General features: G+C 41.0%; 1 protein-coding gene across 1 annotated transcript; it reads left to right on the top strand.

Annotated features, from left to right (window-relative positions):
- Positions 1-2,091: 2,091 nt before the first annotated feature.
- SLC30A5 (solute carrier family 30 member 5) lies at positions 2,092-19,099 on the top strand. The gene is made up of 16 exons (XM_083465279.1): positions 2,092-2,563; positions 4,794-4,916; positions 5,410-5,476; positions 7,474-7,559; positions 8,329-8,416; positions 8,780-8,867; positions 9,641-9,717; positions 10,741-10,911; positions 11,030-11,318; positions 12,159-12,367; positions 13,264-13,421; positions 14,240-14,369; positions 15,062-15,287; positions 15,558-15,784; positions 16,586-16,714; positions 18,210-19,099. The coding sequence occupies exons 1-16, from the start codon at positions 2,487-2,489 to the stop codon at positions 18,378-18,380; spliced, it is 2,316 nt and encodes a 771-aa protein (XP_083321405.1). The 5' UTR covers positions 2,092-2,486; the 3' UTR covers positions 18,381-19,099.
- Positions 19,100-19,518: the final 419 nt, after the last annotated feature.

Genomic DNA, 19,518 nt, shown 5'->3' with positions numbered 1-19,518 from the left:
TCTCAGAGTGGTTTAACAATCAAGCCCTCCTCCTAGGGAATGCTGGGAATTGTTGCTTTGTGAAGATAATAGGAGTCTCCAAACTCTGAGCGCCCTTCTCAATCAACGTAATACAAATACATTAAGGGTTAATTAACCTGAATGAAATTATTTTGGGACAGTATGTCCTGATACTCAACTCTTGCCCCTGCTTTGACAGCCTTGACACCAGGTGTCAAATGGCCACCCTCCGCCCCAGAGGACGGGTGGCATGTCTACACGGCTGAGGTCACATGTGGCCAGCTCCAGTCTCGCCTTTCACAGTTGTTGGGTTTCCTCAAGAAATTGTCTCTTGCTGGCATGGCCAACTCAAGCCAGACCTTCCAGTAACTTGGTGCACGAGGCAGGCAGGCAGGCAAAGATGAGCACCGTCCACGATGATCAGGCTCTACTAAGATCAGATCAGGGCAAGAGGGTGAAATCGAATGTAATTTCACACACAGAGCCTCCCAGGCCTGGATCGCAAGGTGTCAGATTATTCTCATTCCTTTAGTCTGGCAAGCCAAGGAAGACGAGGCTGGAGAGTAGGACTGCAGCGGGCTCCACGAGAAAATAAATCCTGTTGAATGCTGCATAAGTTCCAGGAAATCCTAGGTCACCTCCAGGCATTCAGGGCAGGATTCAGTTGCGCACCAGTAATGTAGCTTTGTACAATTAAAGTAGATTAAAGTTGTTGCAAGAAATCCACTTTTTAAAGGGATTTTGTTCATTTAGAAAAAGCCTATTCCGTATTAATTTTTTTAAAAATGTATCTAAACGATGAAATAAAGAGTAAAAATAACAGAACAAATACAGATCTGTTGCCATCTGTTCCGCATGCAAATACATTCACCAGGAAGACAGAAACAAGGAATGGAAATAAAGATGGAATCACTCTGCAGAAATCTGCATGTAATATGGCTGGTGGTTTAGGACATAAATATGAGGAACTGGTAAATGTGAGAAATGGGAAACCCTACAAGGCTTGCTGGTTTCCTGTAGGCATCTGGTTGGCCATGGTGAGAACAGGATGCTGGACTAGATCGGCCATTGGCCTGATCCAGCAGGCTCTTCTTGTGCTCTTATTTGTAAACATACCAGATTGGTTATTGTTGTTATTTTTAAGTTGATTTATTGCCCTAGGACAGGGATGCGGAACCTGCAGCCCTTCAGATGTTGCTGGACTGCAGCTCCCTTCCTCCCATCAGCCATGCTGGCTGGGGCTGATTGGAGTTTGGAGTCCAGTCCCTCCCCAATCCCTGCACAAAGGGAGCAAAGCTATTTAGTTCACTTTAAAGATACAAACCTAAAGTTATGGGGTGTGCTTTAAACCCTCACAGAAAACAATGACAGTCTGGAGGCACCTAAAGTGATGGGAAAATGCACTAAAAGGTGGGGGGGGAATAATAGGTTAATAGGAGGGTGTGTAACCACCGCATGAGGCAAACTAGGGTGAAATCGGGATAAATGTTCGTTGTCGCATCACCTCTCTGCTGGCAAGTCAGAATGAATGCTGAGTATAGCCTGGATATCACCTAAGCTTGCATTGTGCAAGCAAATCAGGGTGCTCAGTAAATCAGGATGAATGCTCAATAAATGCAGTCTGGAGAAGCCCCAGGGGGCGGTTGCTCCATGGAACTCATCAGGACTTACTTCTGAGTAATGTGTGCCCACATTTATTTGAGAATGAAGCCCGACTGAACATGGGGAAGGGCAACAGCTCATGGAGAGGCGTTGCATGAAGAAGATCCCAGCAGGTGGATCAGGTACCCCTGCAGCAAACGGAAAGGCCGTTTCCTGACGCAGATCCTAGGAAGCCACAGCTGCCAGCCAGAGAAGATAAAATACTGGGCTAGACCGGCAAAGAGCCTGGCAAGCATAACGCGGCTTCCTGGACTTCTGTTAACTCGGTGGAAGTGGCGCGCTTACTTCCGAGTACAGGTATATGGGAACCTCAAAGCCGCCAGGTGCTTTGCTGAACTACCAATCCCATCATGCCTGGCCGTGCTTGCTGGGGCTGATAGGAATTGTAGTTCAGCAACTATATCCGGCGGCCAACCTTCGACATACCTGTGCTAGAAAACCGGGCCGCTTGGAGAAACACCGACTTTCGGCCAATAGGTGGCGCTGCACCGCACTCTCTAGAAACACTATGAGCCCTGGCTGGGCGAATCCATTTAGCCACCGGGAGGGGAGGGGGAGCGTAGTCGTTAAAGGCATCGCGCGTTTCCTTCACACACACCCCCCCCCCAAGGATCCGACGCTCTCCCGGAGCAGCAGTTCCGGCGTCAAGTGAGGACGTGGCTCTGCCGTTTCCCAGCCTCTTCCTCTTCCGCTGCGGGCCCAGGCCTGCCCGCGGGCCTTGCCTGTTGGCGGAGCCGGCCCTCAGCCCGCGGAGGATGAGGCAGCCCCGCGCGGGGAGCGAAGGCGGCGGCGGCGGCTGAGGAGGCCCGGCCCGAGAGCCGGCGATGGAGGAGAAATGCGGCGGCGGCGAGGTCCTGCCCGGAGGCGGGCGGCTGGGGCCCGTGGACGTGCCCAGCGCCCGGTAACGGCCTGCGCCGGGGGTGGAGCGGGCAGAGGGGCTCCCGCCTGGGGGGGGCGCCGCCAAACTCACCCCGACAGGCGTGCTTAGGGGGCGCGGAGGGGGCGGCCAAGGGGCGGAGCATCCCGGGTTGAATCCCCGGTGCCTCCAGGGAGGGTCGAGAGGTGCCTCATCCTGGGCAGCCGCTGCCAGTCAGGGCGGACCATGCTGAGCTAAGATGGGCCTCTCGGTGTAAGGCAGCTTCCTATGCTCGGCCTGCTCTGCAGGGAAGGCTGGCGTAGGCTCAGAAGGAGCCGGGCATTGTCTTGAGCTATGCCTGGCCATCAGATTAGGGATCATAGCTGTCAAGGTTTCCCTTTTTTTAAGGGAAATCCCCTTATTCCGAATAGGATTCCTCGCAAGAAAAGGGAAAAGTTGACCTCTATGTTAGGTTGAAGGAGCACAGGACTTCCTATAACGGGTCAGCAAGTTTTTTCAGCCAGGGGCTGGTCCACCGTCCCTCAGACCATGTGGGGAGCCAGACTATATTTTGAAGAGGGAAAAAATGAACGAATTCCTATGCCCCACAAATAACCCAGAGATGCATTTTAAATAAAAGCACACATTCTACTCATGTAAAAACACCAGGCAGGCCCCACAAATAACCCAGAGATGCATTTTAAATAAAAGGACAAATTCTACTCATGTAAAAACACGCTGAATCCTGGACTGTCCGTGGGCCGGTTTGAGAAGGTGATTGGGCCGCATCTGGCCCCTGGGCCTTAGGTTGCCTACCCCCATCCTATACTGTTGAATAAGTGCTCAAGGGCTCCTATTGTTATCAGAAAGAGAACAGTCACTTTGACCCGCTCAAACAATGCAGAATCTTGTGCTCCCATCGAAGGCTTGCCAGCTTCTTAAAGCATAGGCTTTGGTGAGTTGGAGTCCACGCCATCCGATGTAGTGCCTAATGGTAAATTGGGTTCTGGAAGTTTGTGCCCAAAGATACCTGTTTTGTCACGAGACTTGGTGTTCTTGCTGAAAGAAATGAACAAAGCTGCCCTTCGTTGGGATTTAAAACTTAGATAGTTATGTAGAATCAGGGAAACTCCTGAGATACGGTTAGATTTTTCCTCCTGTGTCCAATATTTTGACATGTCAAGCTGCGTCTCCCAGATTGCCTCTGTGGTAAAGATATAGGAGCCACACACATGTCTCTCTTTTTGCATCTGGCTGGCTTAGTGACAGGTCCAAACCCACAATGTGATCCTTTATTTAAACCTTGTGCTTAATAGGGAAAATCCCACATTGGACAGCTTCTGAGATTTTCCATTCTGTGTAGCTAGTTCTCCATTATGTGCAACTCCCAGGAGCCATTTAACACATTGTCAAACTCCTACACAGAAGTAACATGATTTCTGCAGGTAGATTGCAATATATAATTTTCCTGCTGGTATGCATATCTCACATAGCAGTATGTGCACAGCAAAGTGCATGTAGGTAGGATAGGCATCTGTGATGACTTGCAAGTGGGGATCGTGTACGAGTTTGGTAGCTTGTGAAGCAGCATGAAAGGTTCACAATCTCTGGATCTAGCTTCCCTATATAGGTTTCATCTGTTTAGTTCAGATGCACAGGTGGCTGTAGGATAACTAGGCTCACTTGTTTGCTAAGGTTATCTTTTAGTAGACCAACCATGCAGTATTTTGAGTTGCATAGAAGCATTCTTCTTCTTGTTCCAGTCACACATTCCCAGACCCAGATTTCAAGTTCTATGGCACATGTAGTGACTGGCAGGCTGGTTGCAGTGCCTCCTATCCCAGAAGTCATCTTGTTCTTTTAAATATTGGAGCACAGAAATCCATAGTGGTATAGTGTTTTGTGCTTCAAGCATATAACTGCATACATTTTGACATATCAACACTACAGCACTTGATAAACAATGTTGAGTTGAAATTTGCCCCAGGTGGACATAATCTATCTATTTCATAGTATTCCAGTATAAAGATGTTTTGAAGAGTAAACAGACACATCCAGGCCCCACAGTTTTGTTTTTGTTCAACCTTTTGTTTAGGTACAATTAGAGAGTTATCTGCCGGGGCAAGTAAACATGGTCAAGAGTAAGTTGTGTTTATTGACATGGTGCTCTAAATGTTTCCTTTTTAGAATAATATAAATTGAATATATTTAAATTTTCATATCTAAATGTTTGCCAATATCTCATAGAACATTTTTCCCTTTTTTTTCTCCCCAGCCTGACTAAATATATTGTGTTACTGTGCTTAACTAAGTTTTTGAAGGCTTTAGGATTGTTTGAATCTTATGACCTCCTGAAAGTAGTTCACCTTGTACAGTTTATCTTCATAGTGAAGCTTGGGTAAGTTGACTTTTGATTACAGCAACTTCTATTGAGATTAATTTTATATCTTTATTAATTTTGTAACTTGCTTTTTTACTAATCATAGATTTACAGTTGATAATTTTTTATTATTGTTTATTGAATTTATATACCGCCCTATATCTGGAGGTATGTAGGTTCAGATGTGATGCCTTGTAGTCACTAAAGCAAATCCCTCTTGTCCTCATTTATTTTCACAGCTAACTAGTTGGTGTTCGTCTGCACCAATGTTTTCGCTGAACATAATTGGTACCAAACCACTGTTTAGAACCATGGTCAGAAGCATGTTTGCAAGCTGATTTGGACCAAACTAGTGGCTAAGAGCTCATTTTCTGTTTTGTAGGATTAAAATTCAAAATGTACTGATACTTAAAATAAGTATTTTAAAACACATAGCCAGTGTTGGTTTGCACACTTGCCTTCTATAAACTGTAATTTCACTTGATTTAATGGAAATCCCAATTTTTCATAGGTCGGCATTTTTTATGATTTTATTTCAAAAACCATTTTCATCTGGAAAACCTGTCACCAGACATCAGGTGAGTATTCTAGATGTGATTTATATATGTAGCTTGTTCTTCTAAAATGTAAACTTTAAGAACTAAAACTACTTTTCTCCTAATGGGAAACTTCTTGCTGCCTTGGGGCCACGGCCACATGGAAATGAATTAAAGTTGTGCAAGAGCATTAGTGTTTATTTCAGTGGAGCTTGCGTAGTAGTTCCTCAATGGATTGGTTCCCTATAGAACTTTTGAAAGTTGCATCCTATAGGGGAACTTTGTACTTTTATCAGCTTAGGTTTAATCATATTGGCCATTATCATTTCTTGGTGTTCACATGGGATGGTGGAGTAGTTCTGCTTATTAAGGTACATTTTGCCAATTTGAAGAAATTTCAGCAGTTCTACAGTGGGCTCGTGTCCTTTGTCACTACAGTGGAACCTCTGTTGTCAGAGGTAATTCATTCCGGAAGACCATTCAACTTCCAAAATGTTTGACAACCAGGTGCAATTGCTGGTCAGCAAATTCCTTTTAAAAAATGGAGAAACGCGCCTCAGAAGCCATTAGACTTCCAAGGCGCGTTTGAAAATGGAAGCATTCACTTCCGGGTTGTTGGCGTTCGGGTTCCGAAGTGTTTGGCTTCCAAAGCATTCAACAACCGAGGTTCCACTGTATCAGATTTAAAAGGCTCCCTATAGCTGTCTGCCCACCCGTCAAATTTGGCCTTTGACTATCCTAATAAAATGTAGCCCACAGAGCAACAAAGGTTCACTACTCTTGATACAGTACAAGGAATTGTATTATTTGATACTTTATTTTGTGGGGAGTGGAAATACTTGTGCTATGTCAAAAAACTGCTGCTTCCCTGTGGCTGTATTAAATCAATCAAACTGTTCAAGAGATTTGTCATTATGATTTTTATCTGGACAATGCTCTTGGGAAGCTAAGAAAATATAGTATCTGGTATGTGTGTATCTGAACAGTATTTTAAAATTAAAGAATTACCAAGATTGTCAGTTTAAAGTTAATTTGGAAACTAGTTCCCTGCATTTCGAATACTTAAAGTGCCTGTGGTTTGAATAATTATATGGACATTAGGTTATATGTGGAAATTTGAAGATCTAGATACCATAGAAGAAAGGGAATGAATTTGTCAAATCTTATTGCAGTAGCTAATGGTACCCTATCTGCCATGTTACAGGCTGAAGTTGATATTGTCCTCATGAGTGCTGGGTTGCATAAAGCCCTACTTCTTTGTTCAGTTAAAGACTCCAAATAATAGCTCTCCAAGCAAGTGGCTTTTAGGACAAATTGACACACATGTTTGGGTTAAACAATGTGAGCATTTTCCCATAGAAGCCTTAGTTGAGGTTGCTAAAAAACTATGGATCTGCTCTACTCTGTGTTGAAAGCATCCCACTCAACTGGTTGTCATAGATTGACTAGGAATTTCTGAATGAACTAGATGGAAGACTGTGCTTGATTCCCCTGTCAGCTCACTGCATTGCTATGCTGGATGTGAAGAGCAGCACTTTACCTCCTTAGCCACCTGCATAGAAGCTAAGCAGCCTGCTTTGGAAGGAATGAAGCATTCAGCCGCTTCTCTGCCATCCCACGGTCCATATCTGCTAGTTGCACAGGAAATGAGTTTCCTCTTACATGCCCAGCATTGAGGAGATTGGTGGCAGCTGAATGGAGAGCCTGCTTTCTTTCTTTCCTTGCTAGGCATGCAGCAGGTGAATAAGTTCATCCAGCATAGAAATATGGTGTGGTGGTGGCTGAGGGAAAGAGCTGAGTTTCTGTGCTGGGCATTCATGGGATGAAGCCCTTTCTTGTGCACCCAGCAAAGAAATCAAGTGGGTTGGCAGAGCAGGTGAGAAGTAGTCATTTCTAGCCTGCAGAATAGAGTTATGGTAATGATTCTTAGGTTGTTCATTTGACCTCATTTGAATTGTATATCCCAAGTAAAATCAGCAATTGAAATGTTAACTGGTAATGGTTATTTCTAATGATTGGGATTATGTTTTCTCTTACAGTGGATCAAAATAGTTAAACATGCCGTCGTTGGCTGTGTAATTTCCCTCTTGTGGTTTTTTGGCCTCACCCTATGTGGACCTTTAAGGTAAATATATTCTTGTCAGGGCACTTACTGTAGATATCTAAAATGACAACTTGTTTATTCACATAAAGAAGGGGTACAGAACTGGATCAGGCTAGCAGTCCAGATCCTTACCTTTCCCACCTCCTGCAGACCACCCCACCTGTCACCTGACATTCTGACATCAGTAACCCATTTTCACCTCTGGATTGAAATTAATTTCTGCGGGCACAAGTCCTGACAATTGGGCCTCAACAATCAACTGGCTGTCATAGCTTCAAAGCACCTCTTCCCAAATGTAGAAATCATAGAAATTTCAGAATAATTCTGTTTCCATGGAGACCACAATGATGTTCTTGAGACTGGCCTTGTATGATGGTGGTTTGTATGATGCTTGGCAAGCCTATATTCAGATATTGTTGTAACCGTTTGGTTAGTTGGAATCCAGGAAGTCATTCAGATGATTATAGCAATAAGAAACCACAAAAAGTTCAAATAGCTTCACAGTGACTCTTCCTCTTTTTTGTGATGACACTTAATCAACTATTTTTAGATAGGTGTGTAGCATTACTGAAATATTGGTGGTAATGATTTCTTGATATTCAGAAGTACACCATAATTTTTTAAAAAAATTAAATTATTACTACTAGATCTGCCACTGAAAATTAGAATTGCAGCTAAATGCATCTATTTAATTGCTTGTTCAGACTAAATTTTAACCCAATTCACGCATGTTAAAAATTTTTCTATTTACTGTTTGTCATAAATGAGATTTGTATCTCTTGTTTTGCAGAACTCTGTTGCTTTTTGAGCACAGCGATATTGTTGTCATTTCACTGCTAAGTGTACTGTTCACAAGTTCAGGAGGAGGACCAGCAAAGGTTAGCCATTATTTTGTGAAAATATCCCACATGTTTTGGAATATAAAAGAAGTGACCATAGCATTTGTCTAAAATTCATAAGAATATCTACCTAACTGTAATTTTGTAATTTTAAAATACTCCTTCATGGAGTGTTTACAGTCTTGGTGAAAAAACCTTTTAAGACTATACTTAAGATTTATTATACCAGGAATTCAGCTTATCAAGATAACCTACATCAAGGCAGATTTAATTCTCCCTGTTCCCTGCCTCACCCCCCAATCCAGAGGTATATTGAATTAAATTTTATTGAAAGTTCTTGGCATATTTCTGTTTTCCTGCTTTCTTAATCACCTTTTCTATTGCTATTTTTTTGTTTTCCAGACAAGAGGTGTGGCCTTTTTCATTATTGCTGTGATCTGTCTTTTGCTTTTTGATAATGATGACCTCATGGCTAAAATTGCAGAACATCGTATCCTTTCTGACCATGTGTAAGGGATAAAATTATGTCCCAACTGCCCGATTTAATTTAGACACTGATTACTGCTAATGAAAAAATATTTTCTGGCATAATTTTGTGACTGTACTGCAAAATACCAGTTTTCTCTTTTGTGCAGCTTAAATTCTGTCGAGAACCTGCTCGACATCTGAAATAATCAGTCTCACACCAAGATGACTTGAAGAAAAAGCTTTGGCTTCAGCAGCAATGTTTATTGTGTCCAGTGAAAATAATTCATCCTCTCTCCTCCAGCACAACGTTTGTTCTGCCTTGTACCCAAAAGTAACAAATCAAAGGAATGCAACCTTGCCCTTCCCGCAGACAAAGAGGGTACTATTCTACGTGAGCCAATCATTTAGTCTAGCATGAGGTGTTCACGTGCTCATCATGCTCTTAGCAATATCTCGTGCTGTAAAATCACTCTGCAATAATAAGAACTCTGCTCATGCTCTTATGTACAAGCAATCATTTTCCCACAAAATTCCTGTGTATTCTTTCTAATTCTTAAGGGAGTATTTTCAAGAGAAGTGTCTTCTGTGAAATGTGTGCCATTCAATTTAGGTCACATGAATTCTTAACCTCCTATGCTTCCCTTCCTATAGTTATTAAGCTCTGTTTAATTTATTCAAGGAAGCAATTCACGAAGATGGAAGTGCTTTTCATACTTGTCTGCTCATATCTGTCTATGATTGAAAGGTAGGGGTAGGACTCCATTGCGGAATTTTCCTGACCTTCACTTTCTTTAGCTGAAGGACACCATGACAGTGCTCTGACACACTTACTTTACACAATCATCGCTTTCTTAGGAGTTGCCGATCATAAGGTAAATGCTGTTCATATGATGAACTGTTGAAAAAGTGCACAAAGTACATAATGTTAGGAGCCTGAATGGCAATAGTGCAGTTCTTAAATGTCTTCTGGTTCTGTTGCATTGCTTTGTTGATTCGTTTCAGCAGCAGTTTTCAGATACTTGCAACAGGTGTGCGTGTTTTATTTGTTGCTTAAAAGGTCATTTCAGTAACGGCATTCTGATCTTACTTGAGAACAATAACCATTTAAAAATAAGTAGCGATTAAAATACACCATCAAGTTTGCAGTACGATAACATAACATACTGGTGTGATTGTAGCTGCTGCTAACGCTCAGCACTTCGTAAGCTGCCTGTTCTTCACCCTCAGTCTTTTTCCATGCACAGTTTATTTCAATCAAAATTCTGTCCATTGTTAAAAGGTTGTGGAGTTCCTAGAACCTTAGCATGAAGATATAAAGGCATCTTGTAATTTCCATTCCACTATTGAAATACTTACTGGGATCTAACCATGGAGTCCATCTTGCACATTAAAATTGGTGCCCTAGTCAGAAAAAATAAATAGGAATGAGTTACTGAATTTTGTTACTTTTAAACTTTTGCAGAACAATCTTACTAATGTAGAGAAAATGAAACACATTTAATATAGAACAGCATAGAACACTTAAGATAGCATGCAAATAGGTCCTGTTATAGACAATCACACACATTTTTAATTTAGCTTGCTCCAGTTTGCAGTAATTAACTATGTTTGTTTATCATAATAGACTAGAAGTTTTATTTAGAAAATATAAGCATGGATGCCATTGCAACAGTATAAGGATTAATTTTAATAACTGTGTTCCAGTATTGGAAGCTGCCAGTAATTTATGTGCCTGTTGAGAGACTAAGAATCCCCCATTCATAGAATTTCTGTGAACCAAATAAGGTGGCAGGGGGGAAAGTAGTGTTTTCTGGGCCTTTCACAAATAATATTTAAAATAGATTTACAATGTGTGATTCTTAAGTACACTGATATTACTCTCCCTTCCTTTGCAGGGTGGAGTAATTTTGCTAGTGTTAGCATTATGCTGTAAAGTTGGTTTTCACACAGCTTCCCGAAAGCTCTCAGTAGATATTGGTGGAGCCAAACGCCTTCAAGCGCTGTCTCATCTTGTTTCTGTCCTCCTTTTGAGTCCCTGGGTGATTGTTTTATCTCTGACAACAGAGGTAAGTGGCATAACCGCTGACAAATGGCTTTCTGGCAACTAGATTTATAACCACAACTACTGTGAATGCAAACTTGTTTTTGCCGCCGGTATTGAATGTTTGCATCTTTTTATTGCAGAGTAAAGTAGAATCCTGGTCTTCTCTCATCATGCCCTTCATCACCGTTATCTTTTTTGTCAAGGTTTTGGACTTCTATGTAGAATCTGTGTGTTCCATCAAGATAGAAGTCTCAAAGTGTGCTCGTTATGGATCCTTTATCATTTTCATTAGTGCTCTACTTCTTGGCAACTTTTGGACACATCCAATAACAGACCAGCTTCGAGCTATCAACAGACCAACACATCAGGAAACCACAGAGCATGTTATTTCTGGAGGAGTGGTAGTCAGTACCATTTTCTTCATTTTGTGTACGTATTGGTAACTTCAGAAGAATGGTGGCATGTGCTTATGACTGTTTCATACTTGGATAGAAAGAAATTCAACATGCATTGTTATCACAGAATGTGTGGTCTTAGCTTTCATTTGCATTATGATCTTCAGGGACAACTTATTTGATCCCTCACAAGTGTAGTGATACAATGGGAAATTGTTCCTCTGATTCTTCTATATAGTTTGTATGTAGGCAGTTCTAAACTGATCATTGGCTTTTGCACTAGTACAAGTGTTTTAAAATTGGACTAGGTTTGTGGGTTGTCACTTCTCTCTTACTTAACTGCTTGTGGAAACATTGATCAGCTTTTAAAAGGTACAGCCTTTCCATGAAAGCTTAAGGTAATAACCCCTGGCTTTACTTTTAGAGTTAGCTTTTTCTCTGCATTCCCTGAGCCCGCCCCCTTTGGAAATTTCAGCTTTGGTTAATATGACCATAGGACTGAGGCTGCATCAAACCCAGATTAGGGGTCATTTCATTTGGCCTTTACACCTGAGACTTTTCTCCCCCAACAAACAGGATGAATGAGCAATAGTTTTGCAAAAAATCTCTGCAAAGTATCATGGACCTTGAATTCTCTTGCCACATTCTGAGTGATTAGTGGGTGCATAAAATGTTCCAGTTCTTGTTTGTAGCTAAAATGCTTATGGGTTGTATACAATGAAGTTATACTCGGGGGTAAGTCCCATCGAAATCAATGAACCAAAGTTGGCCATATTCATTCCAATGGGTCTTCCTTGAGTAGGACTAACATTGGGTACAACCCTGCGTTACAGGACTGTTACAAAACGTAAACAAACATATGCTTTCTCTTCAGCTGCCAATATTCTCTCCTCCCCAACACGAAAAGGACAGAAAGGCACTCTTATAGGTTATTCTCCTGAGGGAATACCATTGTACAATTTTATGGGGGATGCCTTGCAACACAGCTCTCAGTCCTTACCTCGATTTATTAAAGAGTCGCTGAAACAAATTCTTGAGGAGTCTGACTCAAGGCAGATCTTCTATTTTCTGTGCCTAAATCTGGTAAGTTGGTTGTTTTTTTAATCCCTTTGAGGAAACTATTTCTGGTTTTGGTGAAGTGGGGGTAAACTTAGGTTTTAAGACCAGATATGCAATGTCTAATGTAGAATGAAATGGAATGGACTCCCTTGGAAGGTGGTGGGCTCTCCTTCATTGGAAGTTTTTAAGCAGAGATTGTGTGGCCAACTGCCATAGATGCTTTAGTTGATATTCCTTCATTTCAAGGAGGAGTGGGGAAGTGCCTGATTTCTGCATGCTTCCCTCTGCAAATGGCTGGCATCTTGACCCTGCCCTGGCTGTTCTCCAAGCCACTACTTTGTCACTAGCCCTGTTAAGGCATCTTTGTTCCCTTCGTAAACTTTTAATTTGTTGCATACGCCATTACTTTCAGTAATGAAAGAAACTTCAATAGATCATTAACTGGAACAGTAGCTCAGTTGGTTAGAGCATCGTGCTGATAACGCCAAGGTCCAAGGTTTGAAACCCCACCACCACCACCACCAAGGTGGGACAACTGCATATTCCTGCATTGCAGGCGGCTGGACTAGAATGAGATGAGCCTCACTGCAGTTCTGTGATTCTACTATTTTCAAAGTTCATTTCTAAGTTATTCAAAAAAGTTGATAACATTCTTTCATAAAAGGTAAAAGAAAATAAAGCATTTTTCCATGTCCTCGTTTTAACAGAAGCAGACATTTTAAGACTGCAATTTTCTACCTCATATTGTTACACTGAGTAGTGTGCGGAAGTTTTGATTTCCTCATGATATGTGAGCCCCTCTTCTCAGAGTGGAGTTGCAAAAAGGGGAGTTTCAAAATATATCAGGCACATGCTTCTTCAATGAGTAGCTTTATGTGTCATTTTCACAATGAAATCTCTGTTATTCACTTTTGTTCTAGGCTTTTACTTTTGTGGAATTATTTTATGGTGTGTGGACCAACAGCCTAGGTTTAATCTCAGATGGATTTCACATGCTTTTTGACTGTTCAGCTTTAGTTATGGGTCTGTTTGCAGCACTGATGACTAGATGGAAAGCAACTCGCATATTCTCCTATGGGTATGTATGTTGAACTAATTATAGAGACCTATTAATACTAGCTGAAATAGCACGAGATGTAGAAGGACTGTAGCTCAGTGACAGAGCAAGTGTTTTTTATGTAAAAGGTCCCAGGTTCAGTCGGTGACTTGCCCAGGTAGGGTTGGGAAAGGTGGTTGTCTGAAACCCTAGAAAAATGTTGCAGGTCAGTGTAGGCAATTCTGAGCTAGGTGGCTCAATGGATTGGCTTGGTATAAGGTAGCATCCAATATTAATGAAGGTTTGTGGGGGATTATGTTGGGAAAATGAGCTTTCCAGGTTAAACTACCACAGTCATATATTAGAGTCTAATCAAACACTTCTCACAACAAGGCAATTATTTGGCTACTGTGGAATTGATTTTGTATACATTTGTATTTATTTATTTTCCATTCCAAAGTTTTGAGGGGGAAATGTCAAATGGAAAAACATAAAAATCTTCCAATTTAACCATCCCTTTTATCCCAGAAAATCAGAACTGCTTAGTATTACTTCCTGAAGAGTCTTGTCTCTCTTTCTCATACATATCTTTCTGAGAAGCATAGCAGCCTGACAAAAAAATGTCACTTTCATTAGCAATTTGTGTAATAGAGAAAGCCTGGAAGTCAAGCAAAGTCATATACATCAGGCCAATTGACTTCATTTGTTGAATAATCACGGGTTTTCTGGCAAAATAGTTCAGGGTTTAGCATAATTCAGAACGCCACAATTATTAGACTTCTTTGGAATTGTTTTTATATGTCTTTTATTCTTTTTTCCCATTCCAAATGATTTTTTATTCCTCACTTTCTTAATTCCAGGTTTGGCCGTGTAGAAATTCTCTCTGGGTTTATTAATGGCCTTTTTCTCATGGTAATAGCTTTCTTTGTCTTCATCGAGTCTGTGGCCAGGCTGGTTGATCCTCCAGACATTGATACCAATATGCTGACTGTGAGTTTATAACCTTATTTTCTGTTAATACTTGGTTTATTGCTCTTAAACATTCTGATCTGTATGGTAGGAACAAAAAAAGTTTTAATCCCTCAAACATTGCTCTGGTGCACCGGCTCTGTTCATTTCACAGATGTTTCCATAAGATTGCAATGCATATGAGAGGCAATAAATTATACTTGGTTGGAAATTCTTCTCCTTAACGGTCATAACCCTTTTCCTCCAGGGCAAAGGCTATAGCCGCTGTTTAAAAGGATGCTCTCATCTTCACTTCTCCTGCTAAAAGTACAAATAGACCATTGTTTTCTGAAAAAGGCCTTAATATTGTACATGCTTGCAACTGTTCAGTTACATGGAGCCAGCACAGATGTAATGCTTCTGAACTGGGCCACATAATTCCACCCTCTTACTCCTATTTCTCTCTCTCTCTCTCTCCCCCCCCCCCCCCCCCGCTTCCCATCTCTCCCCCTAAGCCAGGGTAAAGAACCTGTGGTCCTCCAGATGTTGTTGTACTTTAACTCCCATCACCCCTGACCATTGGGCAATGCTGGCTGGAGCTGATGGGAATTTGAATCCAGTATCTGAAAGGCCACCCCTGCTTTATACTGTATGTGTTTGTCGTCCGTCCCCCCCCCTTGGCACAGTTAAAAGGAGTAAACAGTTTAAAGATTCTCTGTCTCTCTCTCATGCAGCCTGTCTCTGTTGGAGGATTGATAGTAAACCTTGTTGGTATCTGTGCCTTTAGCCACGCCCACTCCCATGGGCCTTCTCGGGGAGGATGCCATGCACACGACCACAGCCATTCCCACCATGGACACGGCCATAGCCACAGCCATTCCCATAGTGACCATGGGCACAGTCATAATCACGGACACTCGCATGGGGCACTGGGAGGTGGCATGAATGCCAACATGAGAGGTAAGTGGGGGGCAGTAAGGTGGTTGGGTTTTGTTTTGTTTTGCAAATTTATGGGGGGAGGGGGACAGTACTAAAAGGAAAATTGTAATAAGGTGGTTTGGTTTTTAAAGATTTCATACTAGAATGGTCAGTTTAAAGGATCCAATACGATGATAGGAGTACGTTGGCATATCAAGCCATGTTGTGCTTTTCCAATGCATTCTCACTGTTAATGTCTGTTTAACTGCCGAATTATGTATTAATGATCTGGGAAATTTTTGTTTGTTTCAGGAGTATTTCTGCATATCTTGGCAGACACCCTTGGCAGCGTTGGCGTGATCATATCCACAATACTCATTCAGCAGTTTGGCTGGTTGATAGCCGATCCCCTTTGCTCCCTCTTTATTGCTACATTGATTTTTCTCAGTGTGATCCCACTCATAAAAGATGCCTGTCAGGTACTCTTGTTGAGGCTTCCACTAGAGCATGAGAAAGATCTGCACATGGCTTTGGAAAAGGTTAGAATTTACTGCCCCTTGGGGTTTTTTTCTTCACATTCGCTCATGTGTCATGAAATTTAGAATTTCTGAAGGACGTTTTAAGTACTCCTCATTGTCAACCACATAACATCCTTTTGGAAAGGGCCTTGTTTTTAGGTTTGTTCACTTTGAATTGGCAACCTTTGCAAAACTACAGAGTTCAGGTTACTCTCTTCACCCCCCACCCCCCCAAAAAGGTACAGTTTATTCTACCATTTCTGTCCGAAGCTCCTACTCGGACTAAGAATCTTTGTGAAAATTTTATATTGCATTAAAGAAAAAAAATAAACATTTAAAACAACTATATAAACAATCAATTTTAAATCCACATTCTGGGATTACTTGAATCCCCTGATTTCCCTCTACTCCCTCCCCTGGTTCCTTTGTATTATTTTCATTTATGCATGTCTATAAAATCTTTATCTCTAATTACCTCCAAGCTTACACATTGTTTTTTAAACAATGTATGTTTTAATACAGTGTTTTTTAAAATCCTGCTAGTGTATTAACTTGCAGACTAAGAATCTTCTTGGGCATTCAGATGCACTGAGGAGAATAGTGTGCAATTTAAAGAGTATAGAATTTAAAGTATTACACTATCTTTGAAATAAGGCTTGCATTCACAAATATATGCTGATACTTTAATACAATGATTCTTTATTATATAACTGTGATTTAGTGAAAACCAGGTACCGAGAGAGCAGTAACATTGAACAGTCAAAAATAATACTATTACAAGTTCTGCATATGTATAGAAATGTTTTTTGGGTTTTTTTACAGATCCAGAAAATTGATGGTGTCATATCCTATAGGGATCCTCATTTTTGGTGTCATTCTGCTAATGTTGTGGCAGGCACTATACATGTGCAAGTAATGTCAGAAGTGATGGAGCAGAGAATTATACAGCAGGTAACTTTGTGTGTTCGCGCTTCGCCCACCAAGGCCCACAGAGCTAGTTCATGCCACCAGATTTCTCCACACAATTGTGTATGTGGGCACCCGACAGAGTAAACTAGATGGTATATTATGAGCTGACAGCCACCTCTGTAATAGTGACTGCTGGATACTGCTTATGGTGTTCTGTAGATTTCTCTGCTCTTACACTTTCTGTGAGATTCCATATTACTTCAGCTGGGCAGGTGTTTTGGCAAACTGGGGCCTCATTTCTTCACCATCTCTGCAGCATGTTCCAGCAGCGAATGTGTGAAGTGGTGCTTTTCCACCCGCTTCTGGTTGTTTATTAATTTAAACAGTTTATACACCTCTTAAAGCAACAGTTTCTGCATTGTTTGCAGTAAGGTTACAGAGATAAAATCAGATGTCAAAGAGATAAACAACTACCTGACATTTAGAAGACATCTGAAGGCAGCCCTGTTCAGGGAAATTTTTAATGTGTGACATTTTAATGTATTTTTAATCTTTGTTGGAAGCCGCCCAGAGTGGCTCGGGAAACCCAGCCAGGTGGGCGGGGTACAAATAAAAAATTGTTGTTATTATTATTGTGCTTGCTGAATTTTATTTTTTTTTAAAAAAAAGCATATTCACCAAGTTCCTGAACATCCAACAAGGTGGTCTCTGACCTCAGCTGGGAGTTCTGCACAATACTGAATGCATAGCTCCTGGTGGATGCAACGGGGGACCTTTAACAGTGACTGCCCTGAGGACCTCAGTGACTGGGCTGGTGTGCCAACTACAACCATTTTTGGACATGGGTCACTTGGCCATGGAGCTTCTTGCATTCATGACTCCAAGACATAGAGTGATATGCACTGTGTGTCTGGAAGCCCCAGCTACTGCAAAACGCTGCAGCTAACTATTGGTGGAAACAACTTACTGCATCCTTGTCTTTACCAGGCTGTATTAGTCTCTGGGGCAGACACCTTTTTTAGAAGCATCGCAACACATGTATATTTTGAATAGCCTGGGATTTCAATAAATGGTGGGGAAATTGAAAACAAACTTCAGTTTTTGTTCTGTATTCTTCAGAAGAAGTTGCAGTAAGAGCACACCGAGCCTCCAAGACAGACAAACTATAAATAGACCCATGTCTGGGGTGGAATAGTGTGTTCTAGTCCTCATCCCTGCGTCTTCTATGCTTATCATTGCATAACTGCAAAAGATACTTTCCATCATAGTTTGTAGACCTGGCCCTGCACCATGCTCTCTCCAGTATCCATTTTTTCTCTTTTGTTGTGCTTGGAAAGAATAGATTCCAGGTAGTCATTTGATCTGAATAGGACTCGCATGCAATCTTATTGGTTCATGCAACTCTTTGTGGAGAATAGGATGTAAATCTCAAATGCAAAGTGATACCACTTCTCCTTTGTGCAGCCAGATTGTCTTGCTTAGAGCTCCAAAGAAACATTTGCTGAAGATGTGATGCTCATATTTTTATTTTGTTCAGGTTTCAGCAATTCTTAAGGATGCTGGAGTTAATAATTTAACTGTCCAAGTGGAAAAAGAAGCCTATTTTCAGCATATGTCTGGCCTCAGTACAGGATTTCAAGATGTCCTTGCGATGACAAAACAAATGGAATCCATGAAATACTACAAAGATGGCACTTACATCATGTAACCGGAAGCTGACTCTGTAGGGTTCACTGTCTGTATTTCATCAGGTGAATTTGCACATAAATGTACAGAAACAAATGCCGTATATATTTGGATTTTTAGAAAATGTTACATACCTTTAAAAATAAGATCAAGAGATTTAAGAAGAGGTGGGATAAGTAGAACATATGCTGTAAATGTGGAAATACTGGCAATGTAAAAATACTGTTATTTGGTGTCTATTAAAGAAATTTTGCTATGTGATTGTGGATGAGCACAACTATATTGCACATTTCCCCCCAAAAGGAATATCAAGCATTTCTCTACCATCTCAAGCCTAAAGAAAATAATTTTAGGTTGCAACAGAAATAGCCAGACTCCAAAAAATGGCATCTTCAGAGTTATTTTGCTGCTGTATGTGTATGTGTATCTACACATTTTTAAAATGGGTTTTTCAAAGTTCATTAGATACAAATGAATATGTACAATTTTATATTCCAGTTCTGTATATAATCCTATTTTCTAAGCACAGCTTTGTTAAATAAGGAAAAATAGATTCTACCAATTAAAAATTGTCACTCAGCTGAGCTAATTTTTTAAAGGAGAAAAGTTATTTTAACAATTAGTCAGGGGTATAAAATACATTCTTTGTTCTTGCGCTCATATGTTTCTGTTCAGTGGGAAAGTTGAATAACTAATTGGAAATTTGAACCACTATGTAAAATAAACATTTTATAATTTTTATATATTTCTAGTGACATATTATTGATTACACCATAAAACTTGACTTATAGGATAGAAAGATGTCCCGGTTATGGGACAATTTAGTTCTGTACTACCCTGCTATGAGTTTCTTCTTAACTGGCCTAGTCTGTAGTTACTGATTTATTGTAAACATGGAGATTGTTCCTGGTTTGTTCCTCCTCTCTAGCCAGCAGGAGTAACAAACCACAATCTCTGGCATAGCAATTTAAAAAGCACATGTCCCAATACCAACCATTGGTAGACCATGCTTCTCATACCCCAGCAGTGTAAGAACTGTCAATTTATTCCTACTCTCTACTCCTGTTCATTAACTATTACTGACAGTTACAGAAAAAATGGGGTTGGCTTTTAGAGGGATTCAGTGTTCCCTAAAACCATTATCAGTCAGAGAGGTAGAA

Source organism: Podarcis liolepis (assembly GCF_965112155.1).
Source record: "Podarcis liolepis genome assembly, chromosome: 11".
NCBI classification, from domain to species: Eukaryota; Metazoa; Chordata; class Lepidosauria; order Squamata; family Lacertidae; genus Podarcis; species Podarcis liolepis.
This window is presented reverse-complemented; position numbering and strand designations above follow the sequence as displayed.